Genomic DNA, 23,325 nt, shown 5'->3' on the forward strand with positions numbered 1-23,325 from the left:
AAAAACTTGTGCTACTATGAGGGAATCATGGAAATTCCACTTAATTCGTGTAACGAGTTGAAGTTGGTCCGGCTCTGACTCAAAATGTTCTACGTTCCAACGTATTTTTTTCGAAATATAAAAATACCCTATTATTTCATTAAATTTTTTTTTAGAATATTAGCTATTAAGAAATTCAAGTATCGCAATTATAAAGTATCAATTATGAAATATTTGAAATAGTTATCATGATTAAAAAAAATTAATTGTTTATATAAGTATTAATGAATTAAATTCGATTAAATTCACTAAAATAATTTCTTCAAATTATATTTTCCCTTTCGTTAGATAAGTCTCTATAACCATTTTTTATTTTTTTTTTGGGGGGAAAGAGATATTTTACGATGTCCGTATATTTACGGATAAATAAATGCTTGCAAAAAGAACCAATTATCTATTTGTTTTAAATTTTGTAAAATTATCCTCAATTTTTTTAAAAATTATTATTTTATCATTCCTTGTATTTATATCAAATAAGCCATCGTTGACTCGGTTAGATAATATTGTCCACAAGGATTTATGACACGATAAATTGATGAGAATATTGTTTTTTGATTGAGACGGTTTCACATATCTATTTTTGCGAAACATGTCAATCTGGTCTATATTTAAAGTGAAAAGTAATTTTTGTATCATAAAAAATAATACTTTTCATTAAATGAATTATGTTGGATATCAGTTTCATAAAATTGACACGTGATATCATCTAATATAAGTTTTTGTGTATATTTTTCTATTGTGCATAAATTCTTAACACAATTGGATGCATCTATAAATTTTAAAACTAAAATGTTTAATTGTTAGTCCTTTTTTTTTAATAAGGAACAAATTAAAGGTGCAAATTACCATATAAAGATTGGTAAAACTGCATCTTTGGGTTGATAAATTTGCTTGATTTTGGTGTTTTATTTTATCAAATATCAATTTTATTTTTGTATCTTACTAATTTTTACAATTTTAATTTTTTTTAAATCGAAAGTTCTGAAAAAAACTAAAATATCAAAACAAAAATAAAAATAACAAATTAAAATCAAAACTTAACAATATATAAAATTAATTTTAAGTCAAACTTACAAAATAAAAAATGATTTTTCTTGTAACAAGGTAAATAAATTTAGAACAACCAGCCGCTTTTTAGTACTGTTCTTTCGTTGTCTGTTGGATGTGGCAAGTGGCCCCAAGTGAAACTCGGATGAGTATGATCGTTAAAATAGTGCTCCAATGGATAAGAACCAAAAGGACCCGAATTTATCGTCTTCTACTTTGATCATCCTGCTGCAAAAGCCATCGAGGACACGTGTAGCCAGATCACATTCAACGGCCAGGATCAACAATCCCACAGTTTTGCATTATTATATGATTATTTTACATGTATTCTGCCTGTGTCAGCTTTCAAGATTGTGGTATTTGGCAGGTGGATTTCTTTTTCTCTGTGAAAAAAATCTTTTCTTGATCATTTGAGAGTGGTGAGCGTGTGTGTGTTTAGGTGTGGGCTGTTTGAGAAAGCATATACATACACAAATACATATATCATACGTATCAAGAATGGTGATGGAAGAAAGCGAAACGCCGAGGAGCCCAGAAGCTGAGGTGGGTATGCAAGTGGAAGATTTATGGGATATTCAAGAACAGCAGCTGACACCTACTGAGAAGCTTAACGCTTGTTTTGAGAGTATTCCTGTTTCCGCCTTCCCCCCTGCTCCTTCTACCCAAGGTAATCTTTCATTCATGGAATAAAATATTTACTGTGATTCCTGCTCTTGATTGAAGATTGGGTCACAATTATTTCTAGATTGAAGTCTGTTTTGTAAAAAAAATTCTTGTACGTGTCCGTGTTGAATATGGTCTCCATGAACATATGACGATTTAAATGATCAATAAGCCGTGTTACAAATTTAGAATCTTCGGAAGGGTTGATTTGTTCCAGTGAACTTCGGGTTCAATTTCTTACTTTTTATAGTCACTTTACTGTATTTTGGAATTATGGTTCACTTTACGATCATACTGTTTCTCTCACAATTACTCTGTTTTTGTTTGAAGTTACGCTATTGTTGCTTTGTATTGTATTAAAATGAATGTTTATTGAGGACAAGAATTAAGAAAGTAATAGCTGATATCTGACATTACCAAATACCGGATAGGTGTATTTATGCAGAGATCATTCGCCAAAACTATGATTTGCTGTCTGTTTAGATGCTTCTGATAGTATGCTGTGAAAATATGTCAGATGCCTCATTGAAATTTTTTTTTGTGATGTTATGTTAAATATACTTGGGTGGGTAGCATGGTATATATGTATCTTGTTTTCTTGATTATCTTCTTTGGCCAGTCAGTATCTTTCAGATATGGGGGCTTAATTCTAAGCAATTTCATGTGCAGTTATTGAGATAAGTTCGGATACAAATCTCGCGGAAGCCGTTAAATTACTTGCACGTCATAAAATCCTTAGTGCACCAGTTGTGGATGTGAAAGCACCAGAAGACGCGAGTTGGATCGACCGATATATTGGCGTTGTAGAGTTTGCTGGCATAGTTGTTTGGATATTACATCAGGTTTAATGTTCTCGTTCAATCCCATTAAAATTCTTTGTTCTCTGAATTACAATCATAAAAAATAGAAATTAATTTAAACTTTGGCTGCAGTCTGAGAGGATGGAAGGCAGCAAGACTGCCTTCGATTCTGCCTTAAGCGACACAGAAGATGCTACTGCCTCAGCTGTTGCCGCAGCCGCAAATGGAATGTCATCTCCACGGTTTAAAAGTATGCACCCCGACTCTCCCACAGCAACTTGCGGGAAATTTTTTGAGACGCTCACTTCTTCTGATTTCTACAGGAACACCAAGGTTATTAATCTCTCGCCTTACCAGTTTTCATGATCTCATGTTGGCAGCATAAGAAATTGTAGTGTTTAATATATTTGAGTCCCTGTCCTACTTTGTAAGCTAAAGTTTTAGGTTTACACTCTGTCTTTGGTCTTATAACCTGACATTGGTACTCAATCTCGTTAAGAATTGAAGTAGTTGTCTAGATAATATGACCCGTATATTTATGTTATAGGCTAGATTAATGTGCATATTGAAAGTTGTTAATAGTGAGCCATCGTGTGCTTCAATATCGTAAGGGGTTGGCTCAACAAGAAATTGTGAAGCAACTAATGAACTCAAAGACTCTTTCATATCGTACCTAATAATATAGTGTTTAAGCTTGTGCTCTCTTCAACAGTTTGACTTATGGCCTAAACCTAACTCCATCTGCCTAATGGATGCATAAATAGGTTGGCGATATTTCTGGATCTTTTCGTTGGGCTCCATTTCTAGCTCTGCAGAAAGCAAACTCTTTTTTGACGATGCTCCTACTGCTATCAAAGTACAGAATGAAAAGTGTTCCTGTGGTTGATTTAGGAGAAGCAAAGGTTGATAATATTATAACTCAGAGTGCTGTTATTCACATGCTTAAAGAATGCGCTGGACTTCATTGGTTTGAGAGCTGGGGTTCGAAGAAACTGTTTGAACTCGATCTTCCCCTTATGAAACCTAGACAACTCATCAAGGTACTTGGCGAAAGACATTGACACTATACGGATGAAACATGTGTAGTTTTTAATTTTTTTTATGTCAAAACTTGTGTTTATAATCTCAGAGTTTACTTCTGATTCGTTATGTTTTGTTTGCCATGTTCAGGTAAATGAAGACGAGCCTGTGCTGCAGGCATTTAAATTGATGAGGCAGAAGGGAGTTGGAGGGGTGCCAGTGGTTGAAAATGGAGGAAGCAAGGCAATTGGTAATATAAGCATCAGGGATATCCAATTCCTTCTTATTGCACCACAAATTTACAGGGAATACAGGTCTCTCTCTATAATTAATCTATTTTCTCCATGTTTTCAGTTCGAGTTCATAACATTTTTTTAATATATCTGTAAAAAAAGTATAATGCATATGTTTTATCTCAAATATGTCAGATCATGCTCGTGCTTGACTAGAGTTCGATAATTTCGAGTAGGAATAAAAAAATTATGTTTTGTCCATGCTCATTCGGAGTATTTTCATACTTGTACAGATCTATCACTGCAAAGAACTTCTTGACAACAGTTAGAAGCTATCTGGAGGAGGAGCATGAGAAGGAGTCGCCACTGTTGATTGGCATGGTAACATGCCGGAGAGACGATACTTTAAAAGAAGTCATAATGAAGCTCGACTCAGTGAAGATCCACCGAATATATGTGGAGGATGGAGGTGGAAACCTGGTGGGTGTCATAACCCTGAGGGACATAATCTCAAAGTTAGTACACGAGCCTCGGGGTTATTTCGGGGATTTCTTCGATGGAGTCTTACCACTGCCTGCAAATAGCAGGGTTTAACTTGTTGCAAACTAGTGCAGAGTTTGTTTGTTTTGATGCAAGAATCTATATATGAACATATTCCTAATGAGGTGTAGCTACTGGTTTGTCCTGTAGTTGTGGAATAAAATTTTGATATGGTAATTCTTATCTAGCACAAGACAGATATCTCTACCATCATCCCCACGAGTATGAAATTAATGGAAAGTGTTCTTGACCAGAAGTTCTCTTTCTTTTCTTCTTTTTCTTTTTTTGACCATTAAGTGAGGAGAATTGTTCTTTACTTTTCTTTTCTACTTTTAAAAGTAGGTTTGGGGAGCCAATGGTTAGTTTATAAAGTGAGTGAGATTCTTGAACAGTCAAGATTTCATTTCGTAGTAAAAGTAGACCTAGTTTTTCTTTTAAAAATACAATCGTCACAATGATTAACTCATCAATTGCTCCAAAAAAAAAAAAAAAAAAAACCATCAGTAGAAATTAAGTAAAATAAAATATACTGATACGAGTCCAAACTCGATAATAAAAAAATTCACATTTCACAAACTTGCAAAAAAAATAAAAAAAATGAACAAGGGATGAGATCTGCTTTTAATATGATATAACAACAATAAAACCAATTAAACTAGAGGTTCGTTGTTTAAAACAGCTCAAACAGCAAACTCGTAATTGATGACCTTTGACTACTGTCGAGCAACAACATAACGTTATGAAGATATCAAAAACATCCAAAAACATAAACATATTTAGCATAGGACTAATAGCCTAAATGTATCGAACAACAAAATTTCAATCAATTTACAAAACTTATAGCTAATATATCATCAGTGTCTCTAGTTTGACACTCATTTGTATCAATCTGTTCCCCAACTTTTTTAAAAAAACGGGCGATAGCAACCATCTTTGAAAATCGTCTACGAAAAGATCAATTGAAAATAATTGCCACAATGCAAGAGAGAGTAAAATTGGTTGGGTTCATATAAAAAAATGGCCACCATTTGACCAAAACATTTTTTTCACGTGGGGTCAAAGGTAGGCCCCATGCGTGTTCCGACCAATGGTGCCTTATTTACCCAATATAAAGAAGATGGAACGAGGCATCTACCCGTTCACTAAGAAAGGTATACACCAAAACTTCTATTCTTGAAAGGCACTTGAACAAAGTTAAAAGCCAAAAGATATTATTCTTATACTAAAATATTCTCTTTTAACAAAATATAAATATCAATCTGCTTAATAAAATCTTTCCAAGTTTATATTTATGCATCTAAGTTGATCCAAGCGTTGGAGGGGGAAAGCTTTTTGAGAATATTTTAAACCCTTGCTACAGATTTACGGTCAAGTCAAATATATGCTTAACGGGTGAGTAAGATAGGGAATCCTGTCATTTTTTTTATTTAAAATAATTGTTGGATCTCATTGTTTTCTCTTCAAAAATCAAAACCACACACCCCCATTAATTCCAAACGAGAACCATCATTTTCAGATATAAATAAATATTAATCATAATTTTCTCTAAAGGCTTAATTTAAGTACGAATGCAACAAGGGAAGACCATGAAAAGTTGAAAAGAAAGCAAGAGAGAATCCACGCTTAAAACTGCTACGTTTTTTCAAATGAAGCACCATAAGAAGTCTATAGAGCTGCAAACAGCAGGATCTCGCCCCCACAATAATCAAGAGTGGAAAGCATTTAACTACAATCCAAGGCAATCCACCAACTGAAGCTACATAAAAATATACCATTGGGTATCTTAACTACTGTATCACTCCACGTTAATAATTCATCGAATGAAATGAAATTTTAAGTTACAGACCAAAGTATAAGTTCGCCTTCGATTCTTGAGGAATTTAAGCTACAAAATTATTCTTTTTTACAGTTTTTCCATTCCAACAGTTTGCATAAACAAAACACGTCGATGCCTAAAGTTGCATAAAAATCTTTACACTGTTTTGTTAATATCAATATCAAGGGAACCCCTACCCTTCTCTTTCAATGCATTCTATTCTCTCAGAGGCTGCTTGTTCCTGTTTTCAATAGAATGGCCACCTCCCCCGTTCTTGCTTGGAAAAACTTAGCTGTATAAACTACACTCACCGATCATTTGGATGCCTTCGTCTCCCGATCAGATAAGATCTTTTTCATATCCTCAAAATATGGCCAGCTCTTCTGCATTTTCATCTCACTTTTACTTTCCTGTCGAAACAGAAATAGCAGACAAAATTCACAAAGAGATTTTCTTGGCATGTAAAGCTTCTATTATGGATAATTCATCTAAAGAAAAGAAAAACAGTAAACCTCGTATTTCTGAACTAAAGACGCCCACAAAGATTTACACTGTCCTGGACTTCGAGTAAATCCATCAGACAAGAGATTTGAAGATATCTCTTCCCAAAGAGCCATTCGCCCCCTGAGGACTTGGAACCTGCTGTGAAGTTCCCCACGAAATTTGATAATTTTCTTCACCTCTTCGGGTTTCCATTTGTTTCTTTTTGTGGTCGTAGTGGTTCTTAGACTAGAATTTGGCAGGCCAGAATCGAGTTTAATGCTTTTCTGTTGGGCTTTTTCTTTTTGTTCCTCTTCTGGAAGCAAATCTCCGTTCCCTTTGGATTGATTGAGAACTGATGAGGTTAAAAATGACTTCCAAAAATCTTCAGACTCGTCACCACTGGGAGCACTCTCAGGCAAGTCAGAATCAGACATCATTTCGTCTTCCTGAGGAACTGTCTCATTATTAACTGCAAAGAAAAGGAACTATCTCATTATTAACTGCCCAAAAATAAAAACATTTCCAAAAATTTAGGCAATCAAATCAAATTTCATACTGTTGTATTTGTGTAGAACGATTTGAATTTGAGAAAATGATTCTAGGAAAGGATTTCAAATGGCTTAACTTCTGGTATGATTTTTGAATCCATTATATTATAGTTAATAAACAAGTTAAAAATATAACATGAAAATTTCAATTTCATGTATTTCACGAGTACCCAAGCAAGTGGGATGAATTTAGATCAAGGATTTGAAATTCTTTCATTTTGAAATTCTCTCATCCAAATGCACCATAAAAGATTTTGATAAATCTAGTTTCACAAGTATGCTTACTTTCTTCCAAGAACTATAAAATAGAATCAAGCATTAACTAAAGCAAATATTGTAAACCATATAATCCAACACCATGTTTCGATTTTTGTACTACATAGGCAGTCACATCTTGCAACTAGGGGAACTGTTTCTTTCCAACGTGTATTAAGTAATATTTATTCGATAAATTATGCGATACTTCTAATTATCAGTTTTACATCCATTTCTTTTTAACACCATAATAACTTTACTATACAATTTTTACTACTTTATACCATTGAATTTCAACTCCCACACCTTCCTTCTAACCACCTATTAGATTTAATGCACAGTGATTCACAGATAACAGGCCTAACCACAGAAGTTCGTAATGAATAAGCAAGTATTTGGTCTACAACTTTGAAACCGGAATGTTGTTGAACAAAGAAGCGGTAAGCAAGAACAAAATATTACCTTCCAATTCTAGTTCTGTGGTGTTTCTCGCAATTGCAAGGCCGTTTCCATCTTCCTCAAGTAAATCAATAGGTTGTCTCTTATTTATCTGCCCATCGACTGATTTTCTCAAAGTTGAAATCTCAGAATTAATATGCCACTTCCCAGATAGTTTTGCATTGATCTCATCAGCTACAACTGCAACTGGATTTTCAAAAGCAATTGCAATGACTTCAGGTCTTTTGCTGCTGTATTTCCTCACAATTTTTCTCAAACCTTCAGAAACTATTCTTTCCATGTGGGCCAGAGGGCAATTTACAGGACAGCTCGACAGTGCAGCATGCGCCGCTTTATGAAGTGCGTCTAAGAGTTTTCCTTTGTCAAGCCATAAGCATCGTGTAGTGATTCTTATTTTTCCTTTTAAAGCCTTCTCGACTGAATCATCCGTTGCTTGAGGGCGCAAAATTTCCATACTACATAACAGACATAAAATTATTAACGTGCACAAACAAAGTCGACAAAGTTGTGTTTTTCTCCCCACAAAAGAAAGGCACACCTGACCACTATAATTCCATCAAAAGCTATCCTCATTCTTTCGTCAATGCACAGTTCAGCTGCTGTACCAAATGCTTTGTCACCATCATTGTACATCAACTGCATGATCAAAGTTAGACAGCAGAATGTTTTGATTTCTTCAAATACAAGAAGAGAATGTAGGTGCCCTAACATAGACGAGAGAAATGGAGGGATATGTTTTGATTTCTTCAAATACAAGAGCATGTAGGTGCCCTGACATAGACGAGAGAGATGGAGAGAGAGAAACCTGCAGATTCTGTTTACCCAGGGAAGAAAAGCCGTTTGACAGGACCCTTCTACTCCTCAAATGTGACACACCCAGCATTTCCCCGTTCTTTATAACCTGAAAGGACAAACCAAGTGAAAAAGGCACCCAATAGAGGTAATCCAGAGAGAAATTCAAAACGTTTTGATCAAATTATGATGAATGTTTACTGATAATAGGGAAATAATGAGGCCATTCTATAAAATTAAGCCAAAGAATTTGGAAAGTTTACGGGGAAAAAAATTCTACAAGGAGAAGAGAGATTTTAACTGAAATAGATTACTTACTGCAGTATGCCGAATGCCAGTTGACTTCCCCAGCAGTTCATGTTCTTTCAAGAATAAGAGTTCTCCATGAATGGGTAGAAAGTGTTGCGGCTTAACAATTTTTAGCACTTCTTCCTTAAAAACGAATCATATTAAATTCCACAAAAAGTGAAATGAATAACATAGTTGAACCCACGACAGGTAAAATTTCATCAATTTCGCAAATTATGGGAAAAAACAGAACTAGAAAATAATTATTACAAGAAATTAGCAAAATTAACCTAAAGTTATCTGGTTTATCATGTGATGACAATTTCTAGTCTATTCCTAAAAATCTTGGAACGGCTATGAAGAACATCCACTGATCTACTTTTTAAAATCCCAAGACCAAAAATATGGCCAGACCTCCCCATGGAATAAATATTATAGAGTTCTCCTACTTTGTTTCTTCAAGAAAAACTAAATCAACGACAGCATTTCATTTGTTTGACTAGAAAATGCAAAGGTGAATAATCAGAATAACATGCAAACAGAAAGGAGAATAACAGTGCCCTCTATGGTTTTAACAGCGTAATAATCATTATAGCCATGTTATGAGAATTGAGACCGGGATGTTCAAGAATAGCTTTCGAACTTATCAGAGTTAAAACACAATCCTGCAGGCATCATCACGGCGAAAAATATAAATTCAAGGTAAAGAAATGAAAACCATACCAGTTCTTCACGATAGGCATGACCAGATGTATGCAGCATCTCATTTTTTCCCATCACTATTGTCGATCCAATTTCAGATACACGATTCAGCATTTTCATTACTCTTGTCTCATTACCCGGGATTACCTATATTAATAGGGTTTATTAAGCAGTGTCTGGAAAAATGCTAAAACAAAAAATAAACCATACACGGTTCAAAATATTAAAAAATGGCAATTTGTACAAGTTGGTTCTCCTACACTGTTTTCACATAAGTAACACTATCTGTATCAGATGCACTAGTTTCATTCACAGATGAATGACGTCTCGTGGATAGTTGATGCCAAAAGCACAGAAATACAAGTGTGCTAGCATAACAAAGCATCTGATAACAATATTAGAAGCATTTTTCTGTTTTTCTTCCTTAGGTTTTCACTGGGGATCGAAACCCCCTCTAAAAATTTGTGAAACAATATAAATGAATGATGCAATCGATTTACAAACCACACATGCTCATTCACATAAACTAGCTGTATCATCCTTAGAACCATAATAATACAATCTAACTAGACACCACACCAATTGCTTCTACATTAATTGAATTGCAATATCCCAAGTGTCTAAACACCGCTCTTTTATTCAATAGGATCCCAAATCGTTTTCACAAATATTCAATAGGATCCCACGTCGTTTTCACAAATATTCAAATTTTTGAGCTTCTTTAACTTGTCCACACTGGTTGTCTCATAAAATCCCTTACTCAAGAACCAAATTCTGTTGTGTCCAAACCATCTTCTTATTTTCTTCACTTTGGTCACGCTGACAGGTTATTTATTGTATAACAACACGTTATTACATTTGCAAGTATTAACCCAAAATATGAAGACTATTGACAAGAGAGAGTCATTACCTTCGCAGAATATAAAATTAAATCGTCTTTGTTCAACTTGAGAGAATGACTACTTCCATATGATGCAAGATTCAGTGCAGCACGTGGTTCAGCCTGAAGAATATTAAATCATACACTAGTCTTAACAATATGGACTTAAGCATAGGAAATAACAAAAGCATAATGTCCGCAGTAACCCACTTGAGAACCAGTTGTGACAATTAGCAAGTCCTTTGGGGCATAAGCATCAATATCTTCCACTTTCACCTGCACACCAAAGTTATCTCAGGAGGCATTGGGGAACTGACAATACAATGAGAACAAGATCATAATTGTCAACTTGGGGCAGAAGAATCATCCTCGCCCTTTATTTCCATGTGTCTAAATGCTGATTTTTCAGATCTGCCAAACTTCAAGTTTTCTATCCAAAAATTAACATCCAATTTCAGGGTCAGGTGAGAATACGGAGAAGGGAAGACCCAAAAAAACACTGAATAACTAATTTGTTCATGATACCACATCAACATTTTAATAAAACTATGAGCAAATGATATCATGTATGCCAATTGCAGATGATCATCGTTCTGCCTCACTTTGCAACAATTATTAACACAATATAGTGTTGAAAACTCAACAAAACCAGTTACACAAAGCTCGAAATTTCTCACTCCATAAATTGTAAATGGAGCAAAAAAAATTATGATTCAAAATATCTCGTACCAATATAAGGAGAAAAACAAATCAATCAAACGTTCATCATAGAGCAAATAACAAGCCAGGAATGCTGGCAGATGTTTAAGGTTTAGACATGTAATCACGTCTTGGGCCCATTGAGGAGGAACAGTAAGAAAGACTCTGGCATAATCAACTATTAGCGACTACTTGGTACACTCAAAATTGCAATAATTTAATTCATCAATGCAATTCCCGAAACAGATTAAAAAGCTAATTTGATTGATGTCATGTCATTTTAGTAGTTTTAAGTCAATGACATATTAGTTCATACTTATGCTCTAGGTTATGTCACATAGTGAAAAAAGAAACGAAGTACATACCACAGATCCACCTAAAATCCAATTTGAAAGAGATATTTGTAAACCACAATTAATGTAAAAAGCAATTACCAAAGTTGATGGATCGATGGGTGCCTTTCCATCTCTCCATGCAGCATCCAGGTATGTCCTCAAGGACATACCAACAAACACCTAAAAATGGATGATCATGTCATCTCCATGAACTTTTCTGAGTGGTGCAAAGGAAGAAGCATTAAAAAAATTTGGTGCATACCAGCTTTCGGCCAGTTAAATCGGCTGCTGCTTTTACACTTCCTAAGCGGTGAATATTTGATGCAAACTGAGTAGTTATTACCCTTCCTGTGGCGGATGAAATATGCCTCAATAATGAATTTGCCACAACTGTCTCGCTAAGTGTCCTTCCAGGAGACAGTACATTTGTTGAATCACTCATCATCTGCAGAACAGAATATGGATAATGAATTGCATTTCATGTCATTTTTTAAAAAGAAATAAGTTGGTGGCTTGGTGCATCACTATACCAATGTATGAACCAATGCGTAAGTTTCCAACTTAGCACTTTCAAACCAATTATCCCGACAAATGATAGAAACCACCCATAGAAGTCAAGCCTGGGACCAAGTTTGAGAATCATAACCAGGTTCAGAGGTGGTGCACACTACCCAATGGTCTCCACGTCAAAACAACATCAAAGTTATTTTTTTCCCATTTCATGGTTTTGCTTTCCTAGTTCCAATTAGGTCATATCATCCTAAGCAAGACATTACAGCAAAACCCTGAGTTTAGGACAACTAATCAAAAACCTTGCAATACTTTTGCTCAAACTTTTACATTTCCGCTTTAGTATATCACCATTTAAGGAAATTCAAATGTCTTTTAAAGTTGAGAAATAAAAAAATAATTAGCAACAGAATTCCAGGACTGCAATTTTGGCCACATAAAGTCAAATAATGTAGAAAATATCAGAAACCTGAGCCACAATTCAATAGTGCAAAAGTAACAAAACATGCTTATGAAGACAATATCTGCTCTTCGATCAGCATTTTTTTCTGTTTGAGGCAACAACAGTATTTTGAAAATTCTCCAGTGGACAAAAGGCTGGGAATTGAGGTAGGCAAGAATGGACTCTGAAAAAAAAAACATATTCATGGCTTGATGCACCCAAAAATTAAGTCCATATCACCTGATCATATACTAATCTATGTCGGCTACAAAAATTTATTGTCATTCAACCTTTCAAAGAGCAATCTCCATTAATAAGCCTAAGATTCAAATATTTGGTTAACTTTGTTAGCTAAACACCAAAATCAATGGTACAGATCTGAGTCAAAACTAAAAATACAGACTTCATCAATGCATGTATGTGATAACGGTGGAACAATATCCAACTCAGCCTCCAATTGGCTTGTTTTGACATATTTACTTCTTCTCGAGCGGTATATTTAAATTTTAATTGTATGTTAAGGTCTCCAAATTAAACTAATATTTTACAAACAAATACGATCATTAACTAATTTTAGACAAAATATGCTCGTTCTCTAACAACATGATTCTTTTTCTGGCAATCAAAAGACATTCTTTGCCCAAACAAAGATCTCTGCTCATTCAATATACAAAGATCTTTTGACTTTGAATTGAGTTCTTTTATACATATTAAACAGGAAATGATTAGACATCGGGTGGGTCAAGTGCTCACCAAAGTTACTCCTTCCTTTGAGAGCTCTTCCAATGCCACACGATCAAAAACTTTCCCATCCAATGGAGACTCATCTATCTGTCAAATGTAAAATCAATGTTAAATAGTGTACAAAATAGATATAAATAAGAATAAGGAAAATAATCACATACAAAAATAGATAAAAAAACAAATGATAACCTTCCAATCTCCCGTATGAAGAATAGTACCATCAGCACAGCGGAAAACCAACCCAGAACAATCAGGAATTGAGTGTGTGACTGTAATTGGTTCGACTTCAAATGGTCCAGCAACAAATCTTCTTCGTGTCTTGAAAACCTTTAGCCTGGATGGAACCAAAATCCCAAACTCCTTTAGACGCTTTTTGATAAGCTGCATGGACCGAGAAGGACAATTAAAAATCAGATAAACATGTGCAGGTTTTGTATAAGTGGAACACTTGGAATTTATTAATTATCCTTGACGAATCAATAATAATCAATGAAATACCCCAAGGAAGATTAAGACATAGTTTTGGTCCTAAGATAACTTTCTAGAAGATATAAGGCAATATCTGAAATTTATTAAGACAAGGAAACAAATATCAAAACAGAAGTGTTGGAGTGAGCATTGCCATTGTTCTACCCCATATCCTATTTTGACAAGGGGATTATTGTTGATTCACATCAATCCCACTTAGCCATCTATCTAATCATTGCAATTAATGATAGATTAAGGAACAGTTAATCATGTCTACATGGGATTCTGTTAATGTGAAACAAGAACAGAAAAATTCATTGACACATAAAACCACAATAATAACAAACCTCCATCGTGAAGGACGAAGCAAATATTGGTGTGTGAGCATCCAAAGCTGGGATGACCTGCAAACAAGACATCGTTATACAAGGGTTTTGCGAAAAAGTACACAAGAGAACAAGACATGCATCTCAATGCAGGCAGACATTTGTCGCGTCTTACATCATTCTCAAAGGCTACTTCGGCACAATGTTCATATCATAAACCTATGCCCAGTCATAAACTGAGAAATTAAAACCACATAACATTCCTCTGCCTTGAAAGACAAAGAATAATAAAGAGAGAAAAGAAGCATTGCAAGTCTCTCAACAGCATAATATATATTCAATACATGTTATTTATTGAATAATGAACAGGATAGTATCCAAATAGGCTGATACTGTACAAGCCTAACAAATGATGGAAGTCAGCAAAGCAAGTGTTTTAAACTAAACATAAAGCAAATGGATGTACACCACTGCAGGAACAGCTAAATGTGATGACCGACAAAAGAAAAATAACTGGTTTTCAGAGTTTAATCGGGATTTTATTTAGACAAAATCAAACTTTTTTACTCGCAATCACATATAAAACTTTATAGATGAATCATCCATTGAATACAAAAATTCAGAATTTCAAATGTGAAAATATTATGAATACCACATTTCGAGAGGCAGAATAGAAACTTTACCCAAGGCAACGCACCAATGTGATCTTCATGCCCATGTGTAATTACTACTGCTTCAATTTTGTGACTCCATTTTTTAATAAAAGTGGTATCAGGAATAATCTTCTGGACACCAAGCTCATCACAGCTGGAATCACGAAAAATGATTAAGATATATCATATAATTTGATCAAACTAGAACTAAGTGAAAATGAAAAAGATAAAAATATGTGCATCTGGCATTAGAGAGTTCCAGTATCCGCCATTTTTTGATGTATTGGAATTTGTCTCATTTAATTGTTTCACTGCGCGAAAACAGAAGAACACCAGTTTTCCTATTCTTAAAGAACAAGGATCGTGAAGGAGCAAGACTGAGACAGAAAAATTCCTCAGGCAACAAGCATCAGCGTCAAGAATGTTGATTACTGAAGATGATGAATATCCAGGTACTTCTGTAATATGGGAACTTACTCTGGGAACATTACACCAGCATCAATTAAAATATAACGATCATAATTTCCAACAAGCATGCAATTCATCCCAATTTCTCCAAGACCGCCTATTGGTAGTATACGTAAAGGAGGTCCATCAGATCCTTCGTAAAATTGCTCCATCTTGCGTTTAACAGAATCCTCCATACTCTTTCCAGGTCCTTCTGTTCTCCCCGACCTTCCCTGATGTGCTTTGGAGTTACGAACACCTGACAAAAGCATGATTATTCATCAAATAGTGAACTATGACACAATTACAATGTGGATAATGGTATTGAGTCAACATTTCTAAATTATCCAAGATACCAAGACAAGTAGCAAATGCTCGGTATTTGACGTGAAAAAAAAGTGATTCCCAAATTACAAGATCGATTAATGGTGACATACAAATGCCAACACCACATCAATCAATATGTCAATCAACTCATTCCCCTTTCTTGACAGTAGCACATAAAAAAGGAGCTTTGGGCCAACCTCTTTTCTAATACTATCCCATTCCCATTACAACGTCGAATCACATATCACCAAGTAAAATGCGTCCATACAGTATTTGTCAAGCATAACACGGAATTTCAAAAAAAAAAAAAACAAATACTTTGACGATTTTTATCAGCATACGCTTTATAGAAGGGGCTGATTCACAGCAAGAAATGGAGCTTCTCCCGGGTTTTGCTTGACACCATAAGAGCTTGTGGGGACATACTGGAATTACACCCAAAGAAGCCATTCCTAAACAATACAATTATACAATCACGTGTACTTATGAAAGTATCTGGAGCCTCTAAATTCAGAAAGAATGAAAGATGGGGCAGCAAAATCCAAACCCCTGAACTTCAAAATGCTAGAGTGCGCGCAGGGTTTAAGCGATTTGTGATGCGGGAAGAATAAGCTAATATCCGTTGCTTATCAACAAAATAAAAAGGGAGAGGAAAAAAGGAAAAATGCTGGAAAATGGACCTTGCAAATGACGTCATATGTCGTTGTTACGCAATGAGCGTTTTTAAAATAAAATTAAAGGGGTCATTCAAAAAAAAAAGTGAAATTTGCATAAAAGGCACTGTAAAGTATTAATAGGCACTTGACCTCGACAATTTTAAATACAGAAAATTGTTTCATGGATCCATGAGTCAATTTTGTGATATGAATTTCCGATCCGACTTAATCAATGAAAATTATTCTTTTTAATGTCAAAATAATTATTTTTAATACAAAAATATCATTTTTATTAGTTAAGTTAGGAAAAATATATGCTGGTTTGAGTGAAAAAATTTATTTTTTATCTGAAAACTATTGTGTTTTTTTATTGTATTTTGAATCAAATCGACTTATCTCACGAATATAAATTTGTGAGATCATCGCAAAAAACTTCTAATTCATGTGCTCTAGGTACATACGATAATATATATTTCATATTTCTAAATAAATATACAAGAAATCACTTTTTAAAAATACATTTTATTTATTTCTTATATTAGATTGTGTTTGTACCATAAATTCTTAAAATAAAATTTAACTTTGTTTACTAAAACATTTAATCAACGAGAATATATATCGTGAAATAGTCTCACGAATCTATTTTCATAAGATAAATCAATCTGATTCATACTTCAAATGAAAATTAATACTTTTAACATAAAAACTAATATATTTTCATGAATCGAGTTGATTGAAACTCTATCTCACAAATATGTGGAACATTCAGAATAATTTTTGCGTTAATCGGTAGTATTTCGTGAACTCCAATGTCTTTCAAGATATTTTTTTTTTGGCGATAAAGAGTTTTACAATTTTTTTAAAAAAAATGAGAGTTTTTTAAATATAAAATTTAAATTAAAATTCCCGAGTTTCTTCCAACTTTGGAAATAATTACAACCTTAGCTAATATGAGCTTTTTATTGGAGTTCTATGAAACACTTATCCACGAATAATTTGATTATTTTAAATTCACACGAAAAAACTATTTAGGTCATACATAAAAAAATATTTTTATATCTTAAATATTTTTTTTATTATAAATATAGAGATAATTTATATCACGAATAAATATCTATAAAAATTTCTCACAAAAACATATTCTATAATTTATTTTTATTATTTTAGCATATAAAAATTTATTATTACGTGTTCACATTATGTTTAAAAAAAAAGAAAATAACAACAATAAATAAATAATAATTGTGAAATGGGTAATGCGAAATAATTTTTTGATATATTCTGTAATTGGACCTTTGTTAAACCCTAACTTCCATTCAGCGCCCCCCAGCTAACCGTCGCGAACGATATTCCTGTGGTGATATAGAGAGGGAGAGGGAGATGGCTCTGTACGTGTTGTACGAGTCGGCTTCCGGATATGGGCTGTTTTTGGTGCATGGGATTGATGAAATTGGGCAGAATACGGAGGCGGTTAGGAGCTCTATATCGGACCTGAACCGGTTCGGGAAGGTTGTTAAGCTGGCTGCTTTTAGCCCTTATGATTCTGCGCTTGATGCTCTGAACCAATGTAACGCAATCTCTGAAGGTAAAAAGGCTTTGTTGTTTTCATTTTTTGGACGGTTCTCATGGGTTGTGAGGAATAGTATGATTTTTTTTGTGTGGTTAATGCGTGATGTAAGCATATTCTCGTTCAACGAATTCAAGGAGCTAGCGGGTAACATAAATTTTAGAGGGTTTTTGAAATGAGGAGGGAATGGAGTGTTGTGGATTAGAACCTTTGGGCTGTCGACTTTCCGCGCCTTTTTAGTGATTTTTTTTTTGTGCAAAAAAAGGGGCACGCATACCTGGCTTTTTTTATTTTTTGTTCTCTGGAAAGTAGGGAGGATTTTTGTTTTTATTTTAGATTGCGATTGCTGAAGTGTACAATAATACTGTTTGTTTGATGTTTACGTGAGTTCAGGGCAAATGACCGATGAGCTGAGGAATTTTTTGGAGCTTACCCTTCCAAAAGTCAAGGAGGAGGGTAAGAAGCCAAAGTTCAGTTTAGGAGTGGCAGAGCCAAAGCTTGGATCAAATATTTATGAAGTAACTAAGATTCCGTGCCAAAGCAATGAGTTTATTCTTGAGATTGTTCGGGGTGTGCGATTACATTTTGATCGATTTATTGAGAACCTTAAGGTTGGTCAATGTCAATACCTTTTTCTTGATTTGAATACTTTGTTGTGTATTAAAAAAAAGCATGTAATTTGATTTATCTTTAATCCTTTTAAATATGAATAGCCCGGTGATCTGGAAAAAGCACAACTTGGACTGGGTCATAGTTACAGCAGAGCAAAGGTGAAGTTCAATGTGAATCGTGTAGACAATATGGTTATTCAGGCTATCTTTCTCCTTGATACTCTTGATAAAGATATAAATTCATTCTCCATGAGAGCAAGGTCAGTTTTGAACTTGGCTAGTTTGGGTGTGTTTGCAGTATGTTAATTATATACTCTAGGCCTTGTTGCCTGTACTGGATTGGATGGTTATTAGTTCATCAGCGATCCTTTTTAGTTTTTTGCTGTTTGCGCTTAGTAACATACAGACGGATGATTAAATATGGGACGTATTTCTTCTTTTTCCTGCAGAGAATGGTACTCGTGGCATTTTCCTGAATTAGCAAAGATTGTGAATGACAACTTTCTGTATGCCAAAGTCGCAAAATACGTGGAGAATAAATCACAGTTATCTGAGGTCAACTTATCAGACCTGACAGACATAATTGGGGATGAAGATAAAGCAAAGGAGATCGTAGAGGCTGCCAAAGCATCCATGGGTACAGTATCTGATGGCACTTGGTCTTTGAATGCATGCTGTATCTAATACTGATCTGCTTCCTTTATGCTTTCAGGACAGGATTTGTCCCAAATAGACTTGATTAATGTCAAGCAATTTGCTCAAAGGGTGATTGACCTTGCTGAGTACAGGAAAAAGCTGTACGATTATCTGGTTTCCAAAATGAATGACATAGCGCCTAATTTGGCTGCTCTTATTGGTGAAGTTGTAGGTGCACGTTTGATTTCCCATGCTGGTAGTCTCACAAACTTGGCAAAATGCCCTTCATCCACTCTTCAGATTCTTGGTGCTGAGAAGGCTCTCTTTAGGTAGCTTCATATTGGCTGCATGTGTGTTGATCATTGTTTTCATTCTTTGCTTAAACAGTTTTGATGTCTGTTATAATTAGATGATTTTTTTTTTCAATTTTTCATTTCCTGGCTTTACCTGATAATTTATGCAGAGCTTTGAAAACTCGTGGGAACACTCCAAAGTATGGTCTTATATTCCATTCTTCCTTTATTGGTCGTGCATCTGCTCGGAACAAAGGCCGAATGGCTCGTTATCTTGCAAACAAGTGCTCTATTGCTTCTCGTATTGACTGTTTCCTAGGCAAGTTAATTTTTTCTTTACACATTGATTGATTTGAACTGGTCTTGTGCATGCCATCGGGCTGTTGATGAACAGAGTCATATGTTATGATGCAGAGAAAAGTACCACTGCTTTTGGAGAAAAACTTCGTGAACAAGTCGAAGAGCGGCTAGACTTTTATGATAAAGGGGTTGCTCCTCGTAAAAACATTGATGTGATGAAATCTGCGATCATAACTGTTGAGAGCAAAGGTTTGGATGCATCTGAATCTGTTCTACTTCTCTATGTAAAGATAATATCTCACAAATGAAGTGTCGATTTATTGAATGGATAAGCGTCTATAGGCCTTCAGTTTCTGAATGGTTCTAGATGCTTATGAGAAAGAGAATGTGAACATAAAAAGGAAGGGGTAATGGCCTAATTTGGTGGCGCATATCTGTGCTTCCACAGCTTAGGAAATGTCTCGTGTTTGCTTTAATCTTTATTTTTCCCTATATATGCTCATAAACCCTTTTTCATCTGTGCAATCTTTGATAGAGGATGAGCCTGCAGCTTTTGTGAATGGAGATGCCAAAGACAAGCCTAAAACTGAAAAGAAGAAGAAAAAGGAGAAGCGAAAGACGGAACAAGAGGAACCGGAGGAAAAGAACGATGCAAATGCAGGAGATGGGACTGCAAAAAAGAAGAAAAAGAAGAGGAAAGATGAGATGGAGGTTGATGCTGCTGTAGCTGTTGACGAAGGAAAAAGGAAGAAAAAGAAATCGAGAAATGATATGAGCGGATGAACTGTGGTAAGATCTTCATCGTTTCAAAACTTATATTTACCTGTGACCCCATTTTATGGAATGTCGATTCCGCTTTTGCTATGGAATATTGAGTTTATGTATCGTGGTTGCTACTTGGTAGGACTTTTTTATTTCGTGTATGTTATTTGGTAATATCATATATAATTTTGCCTTGAAGTTGTTTTTCAAAATCATTGAATGTTTAAACTATATTCAGAAATAATTTCAAAACAATAAAATGTCTCTTATCTAGTTTTTGGAATTTGAAAGAATATTTGAATATTATTATTTTAAATGAGTCAAGTAATTGTATGCATATAGTGGAAGACGATTCAAATTCTTCATCTTCAACTACAAAACTGGCCGGAAAAGCCCACCAAAATCTCTATATGAAGAAAGTAGGGCGAACTTTATTAATTGTGTAGTTTTCTTATTTATTAATTGTAATATGATTTTATCATTGGAACTATTAATATCAATAATATAAATAAACAAATCAAAATATAGTTGTTGATAAATAAATAATTGACAAGCTTCTGAAATTCTAATGAAGGTGATAGGTAAGAAATAATTGTGATCGTAAATGAGTTCAAGGATTTAACAATTCCACATGATATATAAAATATTTGTAATTAAAATTAAATTTGTTTCTTGTAACTGAAATATTTGTGATTACCACTTATTTTTACATTAACTTTAGCAATGAAAAATATATTTTTGGATAAGATTTACGATCAAGTGGGTAAAGAAGCAGAGTAGGAACACTACCATCCGCCGTTTTGATTATTATATTTCTACAAAATGGTACAGTTTTGCAATCTTGACATACTTTCAGTTCAAATCAAATTCAAGCTTTCCAGGACGAAAAAACTACGACTAGAAAATCAGATCATGGTCACATGAGTCACCGTTGTAAATGAATTGAGTCTATTTATAACTTTTCGAATCAACTAAAATATTTTATTTGTGTTCAAATTTGAGCTAAACTCAAACATGTTCGAATTTTTTGTCGAATCGAAATCGAGTCCCAATCATAAGCTCTCACTAGACTTGATATTTATTAATATATTAAAAATATATATTAAATATATAGATTTCGAGTCTTTCAAATAAACCGAACTCAAATGTATCTATTTCGAGCCAATCTTAAAATTGTCAAAAGTTAGATCCCAATACTTCGGTAAAAAGTTACACCCTACATCTTCGAGGTCAAATCAATTTGTCGACCAGAGTACATATAAGTTCAGAAACACCTACAAACTATAGTTCATTTAGACTAATATCCAAACATGTGAAAAAAGCACCAAAAACCAAAGTCAACAGACCTAGATGTCGTCTACGGAAAGTTTTGAATCAAGATGAGAGAACTCCTGGAAGAAAGCCTTGAAGTGTTCATAAAAATGCTTACATCAACTGCACACATTTCTCTAATGCTATGCATCGACAGTTGCGGGGCTCCGACATCAATGGTGCGGATGCCAACACCACTTGCCAAAATAGGACCAATTGTCGGACCACATGGCATATCGTTCTTGACCACAAAATCCTGGATCAAAAGAGTCTTATATAAGAGCTAAACGCGTCGATCAGTTTGTTGGCAGAGTCTTTCCAATATGAAGAAACAAGTTTTGAACACATGTTTAAACATTGGAACGCGTCCATCTATCCAAATGCATTGTTCGAGAGAGATACAGGCATGAGGACTACTGGACTTGATCCGATGTAGAATTATTCAAAACAAGTGAACATTCAACCACCATCATAATTGTAAATTAGCACATATTATTCTCAATTTTTTTGCCCATAACTGCCTACGAAATATCAAAGAAACTAGAATTATTTAAGGATATATGATCTGTAAAACCTGAACAGGAAGTTTGTGCTTGTTAGCTATCTCCCGAAATGTGAAGGAAGTTATTGCATTAGTTGCATATCTTTGGTTTGCATTGTGTTTGATGACAAGCCCGCCATGCATCTTGGGCTGATGATTTTCTTCGTGTTTGTCCTGATTAAAAAAAATGAAGTAATGTCGAAATAAAAAGAACATGTATGCCTACTTTGAAATAGAGCAAAGTGAGCACGTACCATCATGTAATTCGGGTGCAAGGCATGAGCCATGTCAGCCGATACTAAGAAACTCTTTTGAATAGCTATTGGTAGTAACTTTTTTAAGAAACACATTGAAAAAACAATTATCAGCCAATAAGAACAGTGGCAGGAAAAAAATTGTACAACAAAATTTCAAGCAAACCAAAGGGAATCAGGAAGCAGAAGATAAAATTAGCAATGTAAAAAAACTATTCAGTGCCAACGAAAATCCAATCAAGTGGGTATCATGCCGTGATATATTGATTCCCCGTATCATGTTGACATTTCTCCTTTATATGATCTCTTTCTGCACATTTATCAGCCTGAGACTTAAGTCCATGCAGGCTTATTTTACACCCATCAAGATAAGAGGTCAAACAAGGAATTTCCAACAACCACAATTGATTTATACTTTCTCATTATGCCAACAAGTTTACATCAGCAATCATAATGATTACATTTCAATTCTTTGAGAAAGTATCGACTGCAACTCCCTATTCATCACGAGGAAAACTAGCTCCAAGAGAATAATGACAGGTCATTTTTTAGCTTTATGCTTCTCACATATTAATTTGAGTGGTGCTAAAACGAAAAAAGCAGCATCCTTACACCATGACCTCCTGTTCGTTATTTAGAATGTAATCATCTGACAACTAATAACTCTCTTGATAGTGTAACCTGATATTTACTAAATCTTCCATATGATGGTAGTCAAGAGGGTTATCAAACTAGCAAATATTGTAATATGATGTTCCACATCAGGAGGAAATGGTCATAAGACATAGATAAAGAGGTCGCAGACAAAAAACGCAATGAGAGATGGCTAATTACAACTTTCATCTGAATCACAAAAAGTATCTAATTTTTATCGAGAA

At 34.5% G+C, this 23,325-nt stretch overlaps 3 protein-coding genes and 1 pseudogene across 5 annotated transcripts; 2 read left to right on the top strand and 2 right to left on the bottom strand.

The window, feature by feature from the left end:
* Window positions 1-1,400: 1,400 nt before the first annotated feature.
* On the top strand, window positions 1,401-4,529 carry LOC142553191 (SNF1-related protein kinase regulatory subunit gamma-1-like). The gene is made up of 6 exons (XM_075663255.1): window positions 1,401-1,753; window positions 2,419-2,591; window positions 2,682-2,882; window positions 3,314-3,589; window positions 3,720-3,883; window positions 4,096-4,529. Exons 1-6 carry the CDS (start codon window positions 1,585-1,587, stop codon window positions 4,394-4,396), a joined length of 1,284 nt encoding a protein of 427 aa, XP_075519370.1. The 5' UTR covers window positions 1,401-1,584; the 3' UTR covers window positions 4,397-4,529.
* A 1,644-nt stretch (window positions 4,530-6,173) lies between these two features.
* Window positions 6,174-16,203, bottom strand: LOC142553192 (ribonuclease J-like). Of its 3 annotated transcripts, XM_075663258.1 has the most exons (18): window positions 16,064-16,203; window positions 15,835-15,968; window positions 15,220-15,448; window positions 14,773-14,896; window positions 14,111-14,167; window positions 13,485-13,676; window positions 13,305-13,382; window positions 11,862-12,044; window positions 11,699-11,779; window positions 10,776-10,841; window positions 10,596-10,688; window positions 9,707-9,832; window positions 9,014-9,127; window positions 8,709-8,804; window positions 8,442-8,539; window positions 7,907-8,358; window positions 6,671-7,110; window positions 6,174-6,568 (listed from the first exon to the last, which is right to left on the bottom strand). In XM_075663258.1, exons 3-18 carry the CDS (start codon window positions 15,384-15,386, stop codon window positions 6,473-6,475), a joined length of 2,463 nt encoding a protein of 820 aa, XP_075519373.1. In that variant the 5' UTR covers window positions 15,387-15,448; window positions 15,835-15,968; window positions 16,064-16,203; the 3' UTR covers window positions 6,174-6,472. The 3 variants fall into 3 exon arrangements, with proteins under 3 accessions (XP_075519373.1, XP_075519372.1, XP_075519374.1); XM_075663257.1 differs by having other exon boundaries at window positions 15,858-16,159; XM_075663259.1 differs by lacking the exons at window positions 15,835-15,968; window positions 16,064-16,203 and having other exon boundaries at window positions 14,787-14,896.
* Window positions 16,204-17,446: 1,243 nt separating this feature from the next.
* Window positions 17,447-20,539, top strand: LOC142553193 (nucleolar protein 56-like). Its single transcript, XM_075663260.1, has 8 exons — window positions 17,447-17,757; window positions 18,133-18,350; window positions 18,453-18,610; window positions 18,800-18,987; window positions 19,063-19,315; window positions 19,450-19,598; window positions 19,694-19,828; window positions 20,115-20,539. Exons 1-8 carry the CDS (start codon window positions 17,553-17,555, stop codon window positions 20,360-20,362), a joined length of 1,554 nt encoding a protein of 517 aa, XP_075519375.1. The 5' UTR covers window positions 17,447-17,552; the 3' UTR covers window positions 20,363-20,539.
* Window positions 20,540-21,508: 969 nt separating this feature from the next.
* LOC142553195 (putative aspartyl aminopeptidase) lies at window positions 21,509-23,325 on the bottom strand (annotated as a pseudogene).

This window comes from Primulina tabacum, chromosome 8 (assembly GCF_025594145.1).
Source record: "Primulina tabacum isolate GXHZ01 chromosome 8, ASM2559414v2, whole genome shotgun sequence".
In the NCBI taxonomy this organism is placed as follows: Eukaryota; Viridiplantae; Streptophyta; class Magnoliopsida; order Lamiales; family Gesneriaceae; genus Primulina; species Primulina tabacum.